The sequence below is a fragment of the Papio anubis genome, chromosome 12, assembly GCF_008728515.1.
Source record: "Papio anubis isolate 15944 chromosome 12, Panubis1.0, whole genome shotgun sequence".
NCBI lineage: Eukaryota > Metazoa > Chordata > Mammalia > Primates > Cercopithecidae > Papio > Papio anubis.
In genome coordinates this window covers 57050453-57069017 of record NC_044987.1, presented here as the reverse complement: position 1 = coordinate 57069017, position 18565 = coordinate 57050453, and the positions used below count along the sequence as shown (strand labels likewise).

The following is an 18565-nucleotide window of genomic DNA, read 5'->3' as shown; positions in this document are numbered from 1 at the left end:
GTGAACCACTGGGCAGGGGTGGCATGGTCAGATTGGCGATCTGGGCAGTCCGTCCCAGCTGCTGTGAGGGCTTGGGATGCGGGGCTGGTGGCTGTGAGGAGGCGAGGATAGAGGGTGGGGCAGATCACTCCCATTTTGTGAGTATGCGGCCTGAGGGCCCAGGGTCACAGCTTCAGGTGATACAGGCCCTGTGGGGAGTGGGGCCTCCAGACCCCAGGCCAGTGCCCCTGTATTCGGCACAAGCCCTTCCTTGACAGTCCCCACCTGTGCTCAAGTACATGGGCGACTACCCGTCCAAGAGGACACGCTCTGTCAATGAGCTCACCGACCAGATCTTTGAGGGTCCCCTGAAAGCCGAGCCCCTGAAGGATGAGGCGTACGTGCAGATCCTGAAGCAGCTGACCGACAACCACATCAGGTGAGCCAGGCACGGTGGGTGGACGAGGGGCAGACCCCACCTGCTGTGACGGGCAGCTCTTTCCCTCCTGAGACAGCCGCTGGCTCTGCCTGGATGCAGTCCTTCCTCACACAGAGCCAGGAGCTGCTCATGGGCCCCCTCACATCCTAGCTTGGCTCCAAGGCCCAAGGAAGGCCTAGCAGGAACTGGGAGGTGGTGGCTGTCTTCCTTTGAGTCTGTCCTCTAAGGGTAACAGCCCCAGCTCCTCCTGTTTGGCTGGAGCCCCCTCTGGATGCCCCTCCCCTGCCTAGATGCTGCTGTCTGCCTGCAGGTCCAGCTCAGTCAAGTGTCCCCTCCCTGGTGCAGGCTGGGCCGGCTGTCAGCTGAAAGCACTGGCTGAAAACTCTCATGGGTTTGGGTGTTGGGCCCAATGCCCAAAGGGTGCCACCTTCTCCTCCCCTTGGGACAGCCCGAGGCAGGAGTAGGAAGTCAGGTACCGGCTCCTCTCAGAGTCTGAGAGAAGCTCCACCCTCTCTCCTTACACCCAGCCCCCCGCCTTCCTCCCCAGCTGTGTCACCCTCTACATCTCTTCCACAAATCCATCCTCAAACGACACATCAGCTCTTTCGACAGTGCCAAACCTTTGTACATGCTGTGCCCACAGCCAGGAAAACTTTTCAGCCCCGTCTCTGCATGCCGTAATTTGCTTCATCCTTCAAAGCCTAGTTCAAATGCCACCTCCTCCTAGAAGCCCTCCAAACTTCCCACTGTCAGACCCAAGAAGCTCAGAGTGGTCGCTGAAGGAGCCTGGGGTGGGACTGGTCTAACTCGTTGCCACTCCAAGTACAGGTGAATTAAAGAGCTTCTGCCAAAATATAAATCACGCTGCCTCCTTCATGGAGAAAGTCTCGCTATGGAAACAAACAAAAAGCCTCAGCTGAAGCAGAGGGCATGGTAAACTGGTGGCTTTTCACTGTGACATAAGCCTCTTATCTCCATGTGGTAGCAGTGTGTGGCCTGGTGTGGTGGGCCAAGCACACTTTGGGTAGCACTGGTTGCATCTGGCTGTCAGGGAGAGGGGTCTGTAGGTAGGCTGAGGGGTCCTGAGACAGGTTAAGGGTCGGGAGGGACGGTGCTGCTGTGATGAGCAGCTGAGGGGTGTGTGGCCCCCTCACCGTGGGGTGTACAGGTCCTGTGACTCCCGATGGCAACTGCCCCTGCTGGAGCCCGCGCTTCCTCCTGCAGGTACAGCGAGGAGCGAGGTTGGGAGCTGCTCTGGCTGTGCACGGGCCTCTTCCCACCCAGCAACATCCTCCTGCCCCACGTGCAGCGCTTCCTGCAGTCCCGAAAGCACTGCCCACTAGCCATCGACTGCCTGCAGCGGCTCCAGAAAGCCCTGAGGTACAGCGGCCGCCAGGGGCAGGGGCAGACACTGGGGCAGGCTCCTGGCCACACTGGGCTTGTGGAACGAGCCCCTTGGGGATGAGGACCATATAGCAGTTGGGCCAACCCCTAGGGTACCTCAACTGCCAGGTAGAAGGAGGTGCAGGCCCCGCAGCCGCTCGGGATGCAGCTGGAGAGTCCGGCTGCTCTGGAGTGCTCAGCCCAGAGCTCCCAGGCTATCGGTGGGCACAGACACCAGGGCCCACTTCATACTCTCCAAGGGCACTGCGTTCTTCACTTTGCTGGGCCTCTCCACACCCATTGTCCCATTTTACAGATAAGGAGCTCAAGGCTCTGGGAGACTCAGTGGCCAGTCACATCATAGGAAGTGGCAGGCTAGGATCAGAACTGGGGTTGTCTGCCTCCAAATGTCCCAGTCCCCTGGTCTCCACAGTCCCACGCACCTGCTCCCTGCTGCCTCTGTCACCTTTTCAGAAATGGGTCCCGGAAGTACCCTCCACACCTGGTGGAGGTGGAGGCCATCCAGCACAAGACCACCCAGATTTTCCACAAGGTCTACTTCCCTGATGACACTGACGAGGTGAGGGTCGCCAGCTTCTAGGTCTGCAGTGCCCAGGACAGGGCCGTGCTTCCTGGGTGGACACCAAAGGCAGCCTTAAGCCTCTCCCCCAACACCCAACATTTGCTGCCTCGTCCTCCTTCCCCATAGTGGAGTCAGAGCTCAGGACAAAGGCCATCGACTCCCCAGGTCAGGGGCTCTTGGTTCCTGATCCAGCCCCTGCTTCCTGGAGCAGCTTCCTTCAGAAGGGCACCCCTCCCTCCCTGTCTCCGAGGAGGACCTGCCTTAGAGAAAAGCACTTCTCCCTCTGAGCTGGCTTTGCACCTCCCTGGTGCAGGGCCCCGCTGGTCCCCAGGTCCAGGCCTCCCCTGTCACCTGAGCCCACTTTCCTGCAGCCAGAACCTCGACACCCCTTCCTCCCTCCCCACCTGAGGTGGTTGAGGTTCCCTCCATCCAGGTCCTGTCTGCCAAAGGTCCTGTCTGTCATGCCTGTAGTCACGCTGCCCCTCATGGTCCCCAGCCCCTGCCTGTCTCAACACAGTGTCTCATTCAGATAAACTTCTCATTTGAAGAGTCGTTGGTGAAATTTGTCTGAGGCTGGAGACTCAGAAATGCCACGGCAGGATTTTAGTTGCAAGGACCAAGGACTTCCTCACATCCGTTCCTGTCCCTCCAGACACCTCTCCTCCTGCATCTAAACTTCCCCAGATGCTCAAACCCTCCCATCTGTCTGGGCTGCTTTCCCCTCCACTTTTGGGTTTGCTTCTCCTCTACCTCAAGTCTCCTCCTCCCAATCACCCTTCCAATCATCCTGCTGTGCTCCCTGGACCCCTCACTGTCACTCAGGCTTGTACACCCCGGCCCAGGACTCTGGACGCCAAGGCCACGTTCTGCTTGGAGGGTCGGGAGGAGGAGACCTGGGAAGACCCAGACAGGTGTAGCCCTTTCCTTTTGTTAAACGCCATGCCCAGCTCTGGGCCCACAGGAGGGTGTCTGGCACGCGAGGGGGCTCAGTATAGGAGGCACAGCCAGAGGGGCCCGGGAGGACCAGGTCCTGGGAAAGGCCCTGCAGGAGCCCAGTGCTCACCGCCCCTCCCAGGCCTTCGAAGTGGAGTCCAGCACCAAGGCCAAGGACTTCTGCCAGAACATCGCCACCAGGCTGCTCCTCAAGTCCTCAGAGGGATTCAGCCTCTTTGTCAAAATTGCAGACAAGGTGGGTCCTTCGCCACCTTCGCCACCTTTGCCAAGGTGGGAGATTTGCTGGGGCAATAAGAACTTATGGACAGCAGAGGGAAGACAGAGGGACTAGGGGAGAGAGGGGAAGAGGGCACTGGCATCTGGCCATCTTCTTCCATCCCTTACATGGAGTGGCTGCCCCCAGCTCTCTCTCTTCTGAGGCACTGCACATGGCTCAGACCCTCTTAGGGGCATGTGCCCAGGTGCTCTGTGTTCTAGACACACCAGACCCTCACCCTGCCCCAGCACACGTTCTTTCCAGATTTGCTTTGACTGGCCCTTAATTGCCATGCTAGGGCAAATTAACCCTTGAAATAAGGTGTGATCATCCCCACTTGATAGATCACAGAACTAGGACTCAGAGAGGTTAAGTAACTTGTCCAAGGTCACACAGCAGGGACTGAGCTCCAGGTGGGTCTGACTCTAAAGCTCATGCCCCTGCTACCATCTCACATCACATTTCCCCAAAGACCTCTGTCCCTGGAAGTCTTCCAGGCCTAGCTAAAGCCCCCTCCACGGGAAGGCCTCCCTGACCGAGTTAGGTGCCTCATCCTGTTGCCTGCTGATGGCTCTGTGTGCATCTGTGTCTGTCTGCTCACTTCATGACTGTCTCTGTGCCAGACACTGGGACCCAGAGGTGACCCTGATGAGGTCCTAGACCCAGGGGTGCCCAGAGCTGCGGGAGGATCTGGACATGGATGCCAGAGAATGTCCAAGCCAGGGGCTGGGCTGCATTCTTGTCCAGTTTCCCTTGAGTCTAAGGCAGCCTTCAGTGTCCCAGGCACTGAATGGAATGACCATCACTCCCGGCAAGAAGTGGGCTGTTCTGGGGACACTCAACAGGCACATGGGGCAGGGTGGGGCTGACCCACAGAAACCCCTTCTGGCTGGAAGTGGAGTCTTCCCTGAGAAGGAGCTGCCAGACAGGCCTTAGGTGGGAAGGTCAGAAAATGCAGTGTTTCTTTTTTTTTTTTTTTTTTTTTTTGAGACGGAGTCTCACGCTGTCGCCTGAGACGGAGTCTCACGCTGTCGCCCAGGCTGGAGTGCAGTGGCGCGATCTCGGCTCACTGCAAGCTCCGCCTCCTGGGTTAACGCCATTCTCCTGCCTCAGCCTCCTGAGTAGCTGGGACTACAGGCGCCCGCCACCGCGCCCGGCTAATTTTTTGTATTTTTAGTAGAGACAGGGTTTCACTGTGGTCTCGATCGCCTGACCTTGTGATCCGCCCGCCTCGGCCTCCCAAAGTGCTGGGATTACAGGCGTGAGCCACCGCGCCCGGCAATGCAGTGTTTCTTAAACTGAGTGTGCTTCACTGGCCCTGTCCCCAGGTCATCAGCGTGCCTGAGAATGACTTCTTCTTTGACTTTGTTCGACACTTGACAGACTGGATAAAGAAAGCTCGGCCCATCAAGGACGGTAATGAGGCCGGGTCCTGGGATCATCTGAGGCCCAGAGTAGGGAGGCACAGGTTCAGGGCCATGCTGTGAGGCCCACCTAGGCGGGCCTGAGCGAGGGTCTCCTCTGGGGCTGGGGCTGGGCTGGGCTCGGGATGTGAGCACTCCTCTGTGCAGGGACCCTCTGGGTGACCGACTGCCCTGTGCTGCAGGAATTGTGCCCTCACTCACCTACCAGGTGTTCTTCATGAAGAAGCTGTGGACCACCACGGTGCCAGGGAAGGACCCCATGGCCGATTCCATCTTCCACTATTACCAGGTGGGCACCTCTGCACTCTAGTTGCCTTCATGCATGGCTAGTGTTGCTGTACTTTGGCCCTGAAAGCAGAGACCCACTGCCCTTGCCAGGTGTGGGGCCTGTACCAGCCTGGCCTTGAAAGGATTCCTGCCAAGACCACTGGAGCCCCAAGAGAGGGCCCAACCCTTGATCCTTGTATCTCCTGACTCTTCAGCCCTTAGGGGCTTGACAGTTCCTCCTCTGAGCTTCTGATCCCTACCTGTTCAGGCCCCTCCTTCAGTGCAGGGCTGTTCTCTGACTTTGAGATTCTGCTGCTGTAACTGGGTAACTCCAAGGCCTCTGTGCAAACATTTTCTAGCACAGGCACCTGAAGGAAGCCGGGAGGGAGGCTTGCATGTTGAGCCTCTATTATGTATCTGGCATTCTTCTCTCATTCTGTCCTCCCAATAACCCCAAGAAGCAGGCATGTTGTCCCCATGTGACAGAGGGATAAACAGACTCAGAGAGGCCACGTGCTGTAAGTAGGATCACACAGCTAATGGAACTGGGGTTTGATTCCAGGTCTTCATGACTGCAGGTTGGTGCTCTTTTCTGGGCCCAACCTGCTTGCCATTCTGTGGGAGAAAAACCAGGATGCTAGGAAGGGCAGAGGAGGCAGGGATGGTGGCTGCTGTGGCAGAGAGGACACTGGCCTGGGAGTGAGAAGGACTGCCCTCATCCAAACCTGGGATCTGCCTTTCCCTCACGCCCCTCCCCACCCACCCCCTGCTGCCCACTGAGCGCATGGCCCCTGGACTGCCAGTTCCCCCAGAGTCAGCCTTGACATTTGCTCCTCCTCTGCCACGTCCCAAATCACTTACCTGATGACTGTACCTCCTGGATCTCTCTAAAATCCCCCATGTGTCTCCATCACCACCTTCCCAACCTGGGTCAGTCCACCATCATCTCTGATCCAGAATGGAGGCAGTGACCGTCTCCCTGTTCTCCTCATCCATTTTGGCCCTTTCAACCCTTTCTCCACAGGGTGGTCGTCCTGCTTTCCAGATTCCCCCAGTGGCTTCCCCTTGCTCTTAGGGCGTAACCCCCGTCCTGACCGTGGCCCTGCCGGGTGGTACCACTACCTGCTCCTGCTGCCTTGCCTTGTACCTGGCTCTCCTTCGGCTCAGCTGGATTGTTTCCACTTCTCAAGTGTGCCACGGGGCCGTCGTAATGTTGGGATGCTCTTCCCTCACCTACTGAGCTTTTAGATGTCAATCAGCCATCTTATCTTAAAGGAAGTCTGCCCTGCCCTCAAGCCTAGATTAGGTCACCTTGTTATATTCTCTTATGGCACTGTGAACAATTCCTTCGAAGGTTGTCATTATGTATCTGTTTGGTATGATTTTTAATGTCTGTCCTTGCCCTGAGACTCCAAGTTCCATGGGAGTAGGGAGGGTAGGCATTGTTGCTTAAAGGGCCTGGCTCATAGATGTTCAATGCATACTTGTTGGATTGATGAATGGGGAATAGGTAAACCAGTGACTCAGGGAACATATAGGTGGGAGGATGAATGCTGAGTGAATTGATGGGTGGATATTGGTGAGTGAATGGGTGAGTAGGTAGGTGAGTGGGTGGATGGGTGGGTAGATGGATGGACAGGTAGGGAGATGGATGGAGGTAGATGTGTAGGTAGATAGACCCATAACCACATGGATGGGTGGATAGGATAGCTAATGATTGACTCAGGTCTCTGATTGACAGTATGTCCTCAGGTCAGCCTCAGTTTCTCTACCTTTCAAATCGTGCATGAGATGATCATAAGGCTCCAGGAGTCTGTGGGCAGCCCCAGCCCTTCAGAGGCTTCGTCTCTGCCCTGGGCTGATTCCTCAGCATAAGTTCCTCAGGTTTGGGGTCTGGAAGTTCAAGGGGGTGTGAGGGCCTCTGTTGCTGCTGCTGCTAAAAGCAGCTGGTCTCAAGAGAACCCAATGCAGGGAGGCCAGACTGAGAGGCTCTTCCAAAGGAGAACGGGCCCAGGAGGTGACAGGTATAGAAGAGTCTCAGGGTTGCCAGCTGGTCACTCTGAGTTTCTTCATCTTGAAATGGGGCTGCTCATCTCACTGGACTGTTACAGGGGGATATGAGGTAACAGACAAGGCCATGCGCTCCAACTGCCGAGTGCTGAGTCTGTGCAGGCAGACTTGCTCTGTCCCTGTCCTGTGCCATCTCCCCTGGGGGAGCAGTGTCAGCTGAGGCTGGAAAGGTGGGTGGGCCCATGTGCGGGGGAAGGTGGTAGACCCTGGCCTTGGGGATCTTGGTGTGGTAGGAAAAGAGCCCACTTCTGCCAGGTCCCTGCACGCCTGTGACCTGCTCTGTCTCTGGCAGGAGTTGCCCAAGTATCTCCGAGGCTACCACAAGTGCACGCGGGAGGAGGTGCTGCAGCTGGGGGCGCTGATCTACAGGGTCAAGTTCGAGGAGGACAAGTCCTACTTCCCCAGCATCCCCAAGCTGCTGCGGGAGCTGGTGCCCCAGGACCTTATCCGACAGGTCTCGCCTGATGACTGGAAGCGGGTGAGCATGGGGTGGGCAGCAGGAATGGTGGGGCCCTGAATGGGCCTCTGGGCACCCCAGGGGCCAAGGGGGCAGACGCTGGCCAGCAGCCCAGGGAGGTGTGTCTTGTGGTTCCTATACTCGATGAGGCCGCCCACCCTTGTTCCTCTGCCTGCCTTATCCTTCAGTCCTCCATGCCAAGCACTCAGTGGCCAACTGGCAGTCATTTGCCCTGTCCCGGTTACCATGGTGACCTGCTTGTCCTTGATACCCTTTGGTCTGCCTGCCTGGGGGTGAGAACGGAGGTCGGGAGTCCATTAGCTGAAATATGGGGAGAGCCCTTCACAGCACTCCAGGATGGGGCTGGAGTGGGCAGGGGTGGTGTGGGGAGGACTCTGAGCTCTGAGCAGGCCTGCCCTGAGCAGGCTTGTCCCCAGGACTGAGCCCAGCCCTGACCCCCCTGCCCCCATAGTCCATCGTCGCCTACTTCAACAAGCACGCAGGGAAGTCCAAGGAGGAGGCCAAGCTGGCGTTCCTGAAGCTCATCTTCAAGTGGCCCACATTTGGCTCAGCCTTCTTCGAGGTGAAGGTACACCATGGGCTTCTCAGAACAGAGGAGGAGGGGAACAGGGCATTGAGAAGGCACAGAGACTCCTCCCCAGGACTGTGGGAAACAGCCATGGCCTTGGACACCTGCCCTGGTGAGGGAAGGAGGGCAGTACCCTCAGCCTTGTCCCAGCTCAGCGTCTTAGCTGGGCTAAGTCCTGGGGACAGAGGGACCAAAAGCTCAGCCTGGCAGTGGAGGCAGGCGTGTAAACAGGCCGGGGTAATGGAGGGACAGCCTATGCTCTGACAGTGGGGAGCCCTCGCCCAGGTGGCAGAGCTCGGGAGGTTCTGCCGGGTCTGAGGAGGCCTCCTAGAGGAGGTGATATGTGAGCTCTCCAGGGAGACCCTGGAAAGAGTGCTCCTGGCAGGGGTCCCGCATAGACAAAGGCCTGGAGGCGTGAGAACTCAGGTCTGGGAAGGAAATGCAAGTAGTGAGGGCAGGAGGCAAGAGCAGGCTGTGGAGAGCAGCAGCTTGCCAAGCATGTGAGAGGCTGGGTTTCCTGCAGCGGTGGCCTGCCTTGGAGGGTTTTCAACCCAGGTGACATGGCCAGAAAGCCTCTCAGGCTGTGGGTGGAGGAGGGGTCTGAGGGGCACAACAAAGGCAGGAGTATGGTGAGGAGGCTGGTGTGAGAGGACAGATGTGGTCTTGTCACACAGCTAGGATCGGAGGCCTTTTGAGAAGCTCGGCTGTGCAAGAACAGGTAAGTAGCTGGAGGCAGATGCAGGGTTCAGGAGGCTTTTTAAAGATGAGATGCCCTTGGGCTGAGAGGGAGGACAGAGCAAAGGATGGCCTGGGGGACCCATGAAGGGATGTGGGGCAGCACTGAGGCCCAGCAAAGGTGGAGGCCATGAGGTCATGGCAGGGCCGTCAGCACCACATAGGCAACAGGAGAGGCTGACTTTATCCCAGCTGGGGTCAGGCTTCATTCCTTTCCCCAAACGCTTTTCTTGCTCTGGGCCCCCATCTGATGCCTTCTCATCTTTTTTTCTAGCAAACTACAGAGCCAAACTTCCCTGAGATCCTTCTAATTGCCATCAACAAGTATGGGGTCAGCCTCATCGATCCCAGAACGAAGGTGAGCAGGGATAAGAAGGCAAGTGGGGGTGGGCTTCTCTGCCTGAACCTCAGACACAGTCCTGGAACAAACCCCGCAAGCCCTCCTAGCCACCCTCTATCTCCAGACTCATCCACCCATCATGCGACTTCAAAAGCTGTCAGCGTTTGCTGGGACTTTACCCAACATTTGCTCCACAAAAATTGCTCTCCTGAAGTTACTAACAAACTCCTTCCTATGGAATCTGAGCTCCTTTTAGTACTTGGCCTTTCAGTATCACTGGATGCTCTGCCCATGTGGATTGTGGGGCCGGCTGTGCAGGGGTGACTGTGCATCTGTGTTTCTGGGCCAGAGCAGCCCGACTGCACACCCAGAGGGTCTGACTGGACAGGTAGTGAAGAGGGCTTGTGACCACCATCTGTCCATTGGCTTCATGCGTCACACATTCCTGGCTCTCCTCTGTGTTTTGGTCATTCCTTCCCGGACCCTTTTGTGCCTGCTCCTGTACGCTGTGTTCCCCAAGGCTCTGCCTTGTCTTCTTCTTGACTCCCTCCTCAAACTCTCCCTGGGCCATCTCATTCAGGCCACAGTGTCAGTTCCCTTAGGCCTCCCAATTTCCCAGTTCTGGCCCCAACTACCCCTACCCAAGAGCCTCCTAGACTTCCCTGGGTGTCCAAACCAAGGTGTGGAGGGGGAGGCACCTGCTTCCCACCACAGCTGGATGGCAGAACTGGCTTTTCCCTCGGGCCATGGGCTCCTCTGAGGGCCTGAGGCCTTCTGTGAGGGCATGTGTGGGTGAGTGAGGCCACAGGGCCCAGGCTGTGCCTCTCCATGCCCTTTCTGCTCCCCCAGGACATCCTCACCACTCACCCCTTCACCAAGATCTCCAACTGGAGCAGCGGCAACACCTACTTCCACATCACCATTGGAAACTTGGTGCGCGGGAGCAAACTGCTCTGCGAGACATCACTGGTGAGGGCGCATCCTGCTTGGCCTGGTGGGCTCCCTGCCTTGCCTACAGCTTAGCCAGCCTCCCAGGGCCTGGAACAAACAGTAGTGTGCGGTTGGGCCTGGGGTCATGGGCAAGGGTCATGCTGGGGCCAAGGTCAGGTCAGTTTGAGGCTCAGCTTAGGTCTAGGGAAGGGACTTAATCTGGGGCTGAGGAACAGGCCCCTCATTCAACAACTGTTGTTTGAGTGCCTTCAGTATCTGGAGATTGAGCCCGCAGTGACAGCCCTTTAGTCCCCGAGTTCAATAGTGGAACCATTAACGAGACCTCCTGGACCAAGCTCAAACTTCCAAGACATATCTCAACTGAGAGCCAGTAGAGTCACTCCTGGAGGGAGGGATCTGTGACTTGAGGGACCCACAAGCTAGGGGCCTAATGTGGGGTCCTAACAGTGTAGAACCTTAACCATCTGGCTGGATGAATTCAACCCTTCAACTGTGCAGATGGGAGATGAGTCCTGAGTGGGAGGGATTTGCCTTTGTCCTGGGTTCTGTCCATTGCAGATTCCTGGGAGCTGTGCTATGGTCCGAGTGGCTGGCCCCGTCCCACCATGTGCTCTGCTTATCTTCTCACCCCTGCTTCCAGGGCTACAAGATGGATGACCTCCTGACTTCCTACATTAGCCAGATGCTCACAGCCATGAGCAAACAGCGGGGCTCCAGGAGTGGCAAGTGAACAGTCAGCGGGAGGTGCTGGTTCCAAGCCTCCTCTCGAGGCAGTGGGCTCAGGCCCATCAGCTACCCCTGCAGCTGGGGAAGACTTCTGCCATCCTGGCAGTGAGGCTGGGCTGGCCGGCCACCACGGACCATACCGACTGCGCCGCTGATGTTCTTCCAGTGAGGCATCTCTCTGGGATGCAGAACTTCCCTCCATCCACCCCTCTGGCACCTGGGTTGGTCTAGTCTGAGCTTGCTGTGGCCTTCCCGGTTATGAGAGCCTATGATCCTTAGATGTGTCTCCTGTTTCAGACCAGCCCCACCATGCAACTTCCTTTGACTTTCTGTGTACCACAGGGATAGAGGAATTAAGAGGACAATCTAGCTCTCCATACTTGGAACAACCAAACCAAATGTGCATTGAATACTCTGAAACTGAAGGGACTGGATCTACAGGTGGGATGAGGGGGACAGACCACTTTTCTATATTGCAGTGTGAATGTTGGGCCCCTGCTCAAGTCTCTCCTGATCACCTCAGGGCATAAAGCATGTTTCATCCTCTGGCCCGACAGTGTCTTTGCTCAGGGAGGGGAAGTGGAAGGGAAGGGCATGTGGGGTCAGGACAGGGCCTTGCAGGGGAGCAGCCTACATGATGACTTCTTTGGTCTTTACCTGCTGGGGCCAACCTGGTCTGGGTGTGGGGTTTGGGGAGCTTGAGCTCAAGATGTGCTTTAAGTGGCTTAAAGGGACCAACTGAGATTGGGGTGGGTTGGGAGGAAGTGCTGGACATCAGGCTGGGAGGTGAGGACCTAAGTGTGTATGAGCTGGGCGTCTAGAGGAGGCATCAGCTTCTGGGCTGTAACTAGGGCCAGTGGAGCCACAGCGGCCCTTGCACCTGCCAGAAACATCTTGGCTCATCAAGACACATCCAAGAACCCCAAGAACAATGCTGCCTTGGGTTAAATCTTCATGTCCAGTGGGTGCCAGTAAAATTTTGCTTTGTGACCAGCATGGGACAACCAGGTATGGCCATGACTGGAGTAGGTCTGTGGGTGCGGGCTTCAGACTGGGAAGGTGTGACTAAGGGGTGGGGCATCCTTGGGCTATGGCTGGGATGAGCACCTAGAGAAGTGACAGTGGAGAATCCCCTTGCTGGGAGGGTTTGTGATCTGCCCTCAAGGTCACATACTTCAGCAGAGCCAGGTCCTGCTGCTTTTCATACACTCCAGTGTCTGGGTCATCAGCATCTATGTGCCTGTCTACCCCACAGGGAGTGCTATTCCTGATCTCCCTAGCAGTTAGTGTAGGACTGGCTGGTGTGTGTAAATGGAGGCCCCAAACCAGAGAGCCCTGCTTTCTGGGACGGTAATGTGGCTGTTGTTAGAGGACACAGCTCCACAGGTAGCCCAGGAGAGATCTGAGCCAGAAGGAAGATGCTGTGGTAGTCTGCCTTACATCACCATCATAAAGAAGAGGCTCAGGTCCAGAAAGGAAGTGTAAGTGGGAAGAGCTCAACTCGCGGCTTCTAACTTTGGGCTCCCAGATAGAAGGGGCTCCAGATACTTGTTCTAAGCTCTGGTTTCCCCTCAAAGCCAAAAGCTCTTGAGTATGCATGGATTGTACCCACCCTCTTATTAGGGAATCAGCAAACCACAGGCTATCAGGAAGTAGCCCACTGCACAATAGGGCAGATAATGTGGGGTGGGGATGAGATCTTTGTCCCTGACCCATGCCCCTCTCATTCTCTGGCCCAGAGAATGAGATCACTCAGATGGCATCACTATTGCCCCCACGCCCCAGCCTTCATCACCCTGGTTAATCACGAGGGGTCCAAAGAATAGACCACTACCTCTGGCTTCCTGAGAGGTTGCCTTTACTTATATGCACAGTCACTTCTTTAGCAGAGAATATTATGGAGGTGTTAGGATGAGATAAACTTGACAGCAACCAGTTCCAAGACCACACACAACAGTTTTCCCCTTGCCTAGCCCCTTGAGATGCATTCTTGATAGAAAGCTAGATCAGAATGGTTCCCCTGAGAGCCTCAATGGCCCTTCTGTGTGCCTTTACCAACCACTCCCCACCATCACCACCCTTAGGCAGAGAGAGGAAGAGGAAGAAGCAGGGGAGATGTGGATAATTCTTTGGAAACATAGAAGGATATGTCAGATGCAGTGGAATATATTGTGACATAGGATTCTTTGGAGTATTCAGCCATGGGGATCTCTTAGAGGTCTTATTTAAGGATAGGGGACCTCTACGGAGGGCATGGTTGGCTTATCCACCTTCAGGGTGGGCAATGTAGCTTGAAAGGTAGCCTTACTTTTAGCCTGCCTGGAGGGTGCTTGGGTGAGTTCAAAGACTGTGGTGGGCATCGGTGGTTGAATGTCATGCTTGCCAGGTTTCAAAGGTGTGACAGCATTCTTGATAGGTACTAGTTTCTTGGATGGTGCTGCAAAATTGAAACGGCCTTGGTGTTCCTTTCCACTCTTGGATAAAGCTGGGTAGAGGGCTGCTAGAGTCCAAGGACTTTCCACAACTCGGGCAGGTTTCATGGCTATGTGCAAATCTTCCTCATTCTCACCTCTACTCTGAGTATCTGTGGGATAGAAAAGACACAAACACAGATTCCTCAAATGTCACTTCTCCACTCTCTGCCAGTCATGTGTGAAATTCAAGTTATCTCTTAAATGTGAGCCCCTCCCTTACCCATTCAGGTTCTTTCCTCCAAGCTCTCCCCTCTACTTCAGGCTTTGTGCAAACTTTATTATGGCCCTCCAATTCAGCCTGGGGCTGGGGCTTAAGAATCTACTGCATGAGGCTCTAGCTCACCATGGAAATCCTCAGAAAGCAGAGATTGACATTTGCTTAAAGTTCAAGTATTCCATAGCCATTAGTTTAGAAAAATGAGGGCTTCCCTCAATTAAAATGAGGGCTTTTTAAAGGGCAGAGACTTTGTCTTGCTTGCCACTACATATACAGTGCTCAGAAGTGTTTGTCACACAGTAAATGCTCAATAAATACTTTGTCCTACAGAAAAAAAAAATAGATGGTAGATACTTCTAATAATGGAGCTAGGAGATCAAGACCAATCCTTCTACCAAAGACAAATTAAAAACTAGATGATATACAAAAACAAGAAAACATCTTAAAATTATCTAGGCGTTCACAATATACAGAAAAACTGCGTGGCCAATATCTAGAAGAGTGTGAGAATCCAAAGAAACCCAGAACTCAGGTTTGGTTTTGTTTTCTGCTTAGATTTACATTTTTATTACTTTAATTTTTAAAACTTTTAGTTATAAATATTCAAAGTTTTTTTTTTTTTTTTAACTTGAGTGCAATTCAATCTGGAAGAAACAGCTACAAACAGGAGCTTCACGAGCTTCCTTTTTTTTGTTAGCTTTATAGGAGAAAGGGAATTTTTAGATCAATTCCGTGACATGTTTATAATACTAAATTTTCTAATTCATGAACATGATTGCTCCATTTATTTGGGTATTCTTTCTCTCACTGAAGTTTTGTAGTTTTCAGTGATCAATCATATGCCTTCCCTTGTGAAGGCTTTTTTGATTAAAGTCTATTTTTTCTGATATATTTTTCTGATCTAAGGGATATATACCTTACAAAGGCTGTGAATCTTTGGGGTTATCATAGGATAGCTACTGCTCTTTATTATTATTATTATACTTTAAGTTCTAGGGTACATGTGCACAATGTGCAGGTTTGTTACATATGTATACATGTGCCATGTTGGTTTGCTGCACCCATTAACTCGTCATTTACATTAGGTATTTCTCCTTATGCTATCCCTCCCCCATCCCCCTACCCCATGACAGGCCCTGGTGTGTGATGTTCCTCTTCCTGTGTCCAACTGTTCTCATTGTTCAATTCCCTCTTATGAGAACATGCAGTGTTTGGTTTTCTGTCCTTGTGACAGTTTGGTCAGAATGATGGTTTCCAGCTTCATCCATGTCCCTACAAAGGACATGAACTCATCCTTTTTTATGGCTGCATAATATTCCATGGTGTATATGTGCCACATTTTCTTAATCCAGTCTATCACTGATGGACATTTGGGTTGGTTCCAAGTCTTTGCTATTGTGAATACTGCCACAATAAACATACGTGTGTATGTGTCTTTATAGCAGCATGATTTATAATCCTTTGGGTATATACCCAGTAATGGGATTGCTGGGTCAAATGGTATTTCTTGTTCTAGATCCCTGAGGAATCGCCACACTGTCTTCCACAATGGTTGAACTAGTTAACACTCCTACCAACAGTGTAAAAGCTTTCCTGTTTCTCCACATCCTCTCCAGCACCTGTTGTTTCCTGACTTTTTAATGATTGCCATTCTAACTGGTGTGAGACGGTATCTCATTGTGGTTTTGATTTGAATTTCTCTGATGACCAGTGATGATGAGCATTTTTTCATGTGTCTGTTGGCTGCATAAATGTCTTCTTTTGAAAAGTGTCCATTCATATCCTTTGCCTACTTTTTGATGGGGTTGATTTTTTTCTTGTAAATTTAAGTTCTTTGTAGATTCTGGATATTAGCCCTTTGTCAGATGGCAGATTGCAAAAATCTTCTCCAATTCTGTAGGTTGCCTGTTCACTCTGATGGCAGTTTCTTTTGCTGTGCAGAAGCTCTTTAATTAGATCCCATTTGTCAATTTTGGCTTTTGTTGCCATTGCTTTTGGTGTTTTAGTCATGAAGTCCTTGCCCATGCCTATGTCCTGAACGGTATTGCCTAGGTTTTCTTCTAGGATTTTTATGGTTTTAGGTCTAACATTTAAGTCTTTAATCCATCTTGAATTAATTTTTGTACAAGGTGTGAGGAAGGGATCTGGTTTCAGCTTTCTACATATGGCTAGCCAGTTTTCCCAGCACCATTTATTAAATAGGGAATCCTTTCCCCATTTCTTGTTTTTGTCAGGTTTGTCAAAGATCAGATGGTTGTAAATGTGTGGTATTATTTCTGAGGGCTCTGTTCTGTTCCATTGGTGTATATCTCTGTTTTGGTACCAGTACCATGCTGTTTTGGTTACTGTAGCCTTGTGGTATAGTTTGAAGTCAGGTAGTGTGGTGCCTCCAGCTTTGTTCTTTTTGCTTAGGATTGTCTTGGCAATGCCTTGTAAGTTGGATTCCTAGGTATTTTATTCTCTTTGTAGCAGTTGTGAATGGGAGTTCACTCATGATTTGGCTGTTTGTTACTGGTGTATAGGAATGCTTGTGATTTCTGCACACTGATTTTGTATTCTGAGACTTTGCTGAAGTTGCTTATCAGCTTAAGGAGATTCTGGGCTGAGACGATGGGGTTTTCTAAATATACAATCATGTCATCTGCAAACAGGGACAATTTGACTTCCTCTTTTCCTAATTGAATACCCTTTATGTCTTTCTCTTGCCTGATGGCCCTGGCCTGAAATGCTTCCAGTTTTTGCCCATTCAGTATATTGGCTGTGGGTTTGTCATAAATAGCTCTTATTTTGAGAAATGTTCCATCAGTAGCTAGTTTATTGAGAGTTTTTAGCAGGAAGGGCTGTTGAATTTTGTCAAAGGTCTTTTCTGCATCTATTGAGATAATCATGTGTTTTTTTGTCATTGATTCTGTTTATGTGATGGATTATGTTTATTGATTTGCATATGTTGAACCAGCCTTGCATCCCAGGGATGAAGCCGACTTGATCTTGGTGGGTAAGCTTTTTGATGGGCTGCTGGATTCGGTTTGCCAGTATTTTATTGAGGATTTTCACATCAATATTCATCAGGGATATTGGTCTAAAATTCTCTTTTGCTGTTGTGTCTCTGCCAGGCTTTGGTATCAGGATGATGCTGGCCTCATAAAAAGAGGTAGGGAGGATTCCCTCTTTTTCTATTGATTGGAATAGTTTCAGAAGAAATAGTACCAGCTCCTCCTTGTACCTCTGGTAGAATTCGGCTGTGAATCCGTCTGGTCCTGGACTTTTTTTGGTTTGTAGGCTCTTAATTAATACCTCAATTTCAGAGCCTGTTATTGGTCTATTCAGAGATTCAACTTCTGAATTTGGGTGGGTAACCCGACCTTTCTGTCTTTAGTTTTGGGAGGGTGATCTTTGCTAATTTAGTCTTGAGAGGGTGTATGTGTCCAGGAATTTATCCATTTCTTCTAAATTTTCTAGTTTATTTGCGTAGAGGTATTTATAGTATTCTCTGATGGTAGTTTGTATTTCTGTGGGATCAGTGATGATATCCCCTTTATCCTTTTTTACTGCATCTATTTGATTCTTCTCTCGATTCTTCTCTCTTTTCTTCTTGCTAGCAGTCTATCAATTTTGTTGATCTTTTCAAAAAACCAGCTCCTGAATTCATTGATTTTTTGAAGGGTTTTTTTGTGTCTCTATCTCCTTCAGTTCTGCTCTGATCTTAGTTACTTCTTGCCTTCTGCTAGCTATTAAATTTGTTTGCTCTTGCTTCTCTAGTTCTTCTAACTGTGATGTTAGGGTGTCAATTTTAGATCTTTCCTGCTTTCTCTTGTGGGCATTTAGTGCTATAAATTTCCCTCTACACACTGCTTTAAATGTGTCCCAGAGATTCTGGTATGTTGTGTCTTTGTTCTCACTGGTTTCAAAGACCATCTTTATTTCAGCGTTCATTTCGTTATGTACCCAGTAGTCATTCAGGAGCAGGTTGTTCGGTTTCCATGGAGTTGTGCGGTTTTCAGTTTCTTAATTCTGAGATCTAATTTGATTGCACATGGTCTGAGAGACAGTTTGTTGTGATTTCTGTTTTACATTTACTGAGGAGTGCTTTACTTCCAACTATGTGGTCAATTTTGGAATGAGTGTGATGTGGTGCTGAGAAGAATGTATATTCTGTTGATGTTGGGTAGACAGTTCTGTAGATGTCTGTTAGGTCCACTGGGTGCAGAGCTGAGTTTAAGTCCTGTTGATATCCAGGACTTGTTAGCCTTCTGTCTCGTCAATCTAATATTGACAGTGGGATTTTAAAGTCTCCCACTATTATTGTGTGGGAGTCTAAGTCTCTTTGTAGGTCTCTAAGGACTTGCTTTATGAATCTGGGTGCTCCTGTATTGGGTGCATATATATTTACGATAGTTAGCTCTTCTTGTTGAATTGATCACTTTACCATTATGTAATGGCCTTCTTTGTCTCTTTTGATCTTTGTTGGTTTAAGGTCTGTTTTATCAGAGACTAGGATTGCAACCCCTGTTTTGTTTTGATTTTTTTTTTTTACTTTCCCTTGGTAGATCTTCCTCCATCCATTTTGAGCCTATGTGTGTCTCTGCACATGAGATGGGTCTCCTGAATACAGCACACTGATGGGTCTTGACTCTTTATCCAATTTGCCAGTCTGTGTCTTTTAATTGGAACATTTAGCCCATTTACATTTAAGGTTAGTATTGCTATGTGTGAATTTGATC

General features: G+C 51.5%; 2 protein-coding genes across 3 annotated transcripts in view; one reads left to right on the top strand and one right to left on the bottom strand.

Moving 5' to 3' along the window:
• MYO7A (myosin VIIA) overlaps positions 1 to 11702 on the top strand; it is a 77825-nt gene extending 66123 nt beyond the window's left edge. The window contains exons 38-48 of the mRNA XM_009186977.4: positions 265 to 418; positions 1643 to 1798; positions 2276 to 2381; positions 3460 to 3573; positions 4923 to 5010; positions 5201 to 5307; positions 7648 to 7833; positions 8285 to 8401; positions 9411 to 9494; positions 10326 to 10445; positions 11068 to 11702. Of these exons, the coding sequence (XP_009185241.2) occupies positions 265 to 418; positions 1643 to 1798; positions 2276 to 2381; positions 3460 to 3573; positions 4923 to 5010; positions 5201 to 5307; positions 7648 to 7833; positions 8285 to 8401; positions 9411 to 9494; positions 10326 to 10445; positions 11068 to 11157 (1322 nt within the window). The 3' untranslated portion in view covers positions 11158 to 11702. The remainder of the gene's footprint in view (positions 1 to 264; positions 419 to 1642; positions 1799 to 2275; positions 2382 to 3459; positions 3574 to 4922; positions 5011 to 5200; positions 5308 to 7647; positions 7834 to 8284; positions 8402 to 9410; positions 9495 to 10325; positions 10446 to 11067) is intronic.
• Positions 11703 to 12990: 1288 nt separating this feature from the next.
• The window catches only part of GDPD4 (glycerophosphodiester phosphodiesterase domain containing 4), an 83691-nt gene continuing 78116 nt past the window's right edge, over positions 12991 to 18565 (bottom strand). For both annotated transcript variants that reach the window (XM_031653090.1, XM_031653091.1), the window contains one exon: positions 12991 to 13737. In XM_031653090.1, coding sequence (XP_031508950.1) covers positions 13379 to 13737 — 359 coding nt within the window. In that variant the 3' untranslated portion in view covers positions 12991 to 13378. The remainder of the gene's footprint in view (positions 13738 to 18565) is intronic.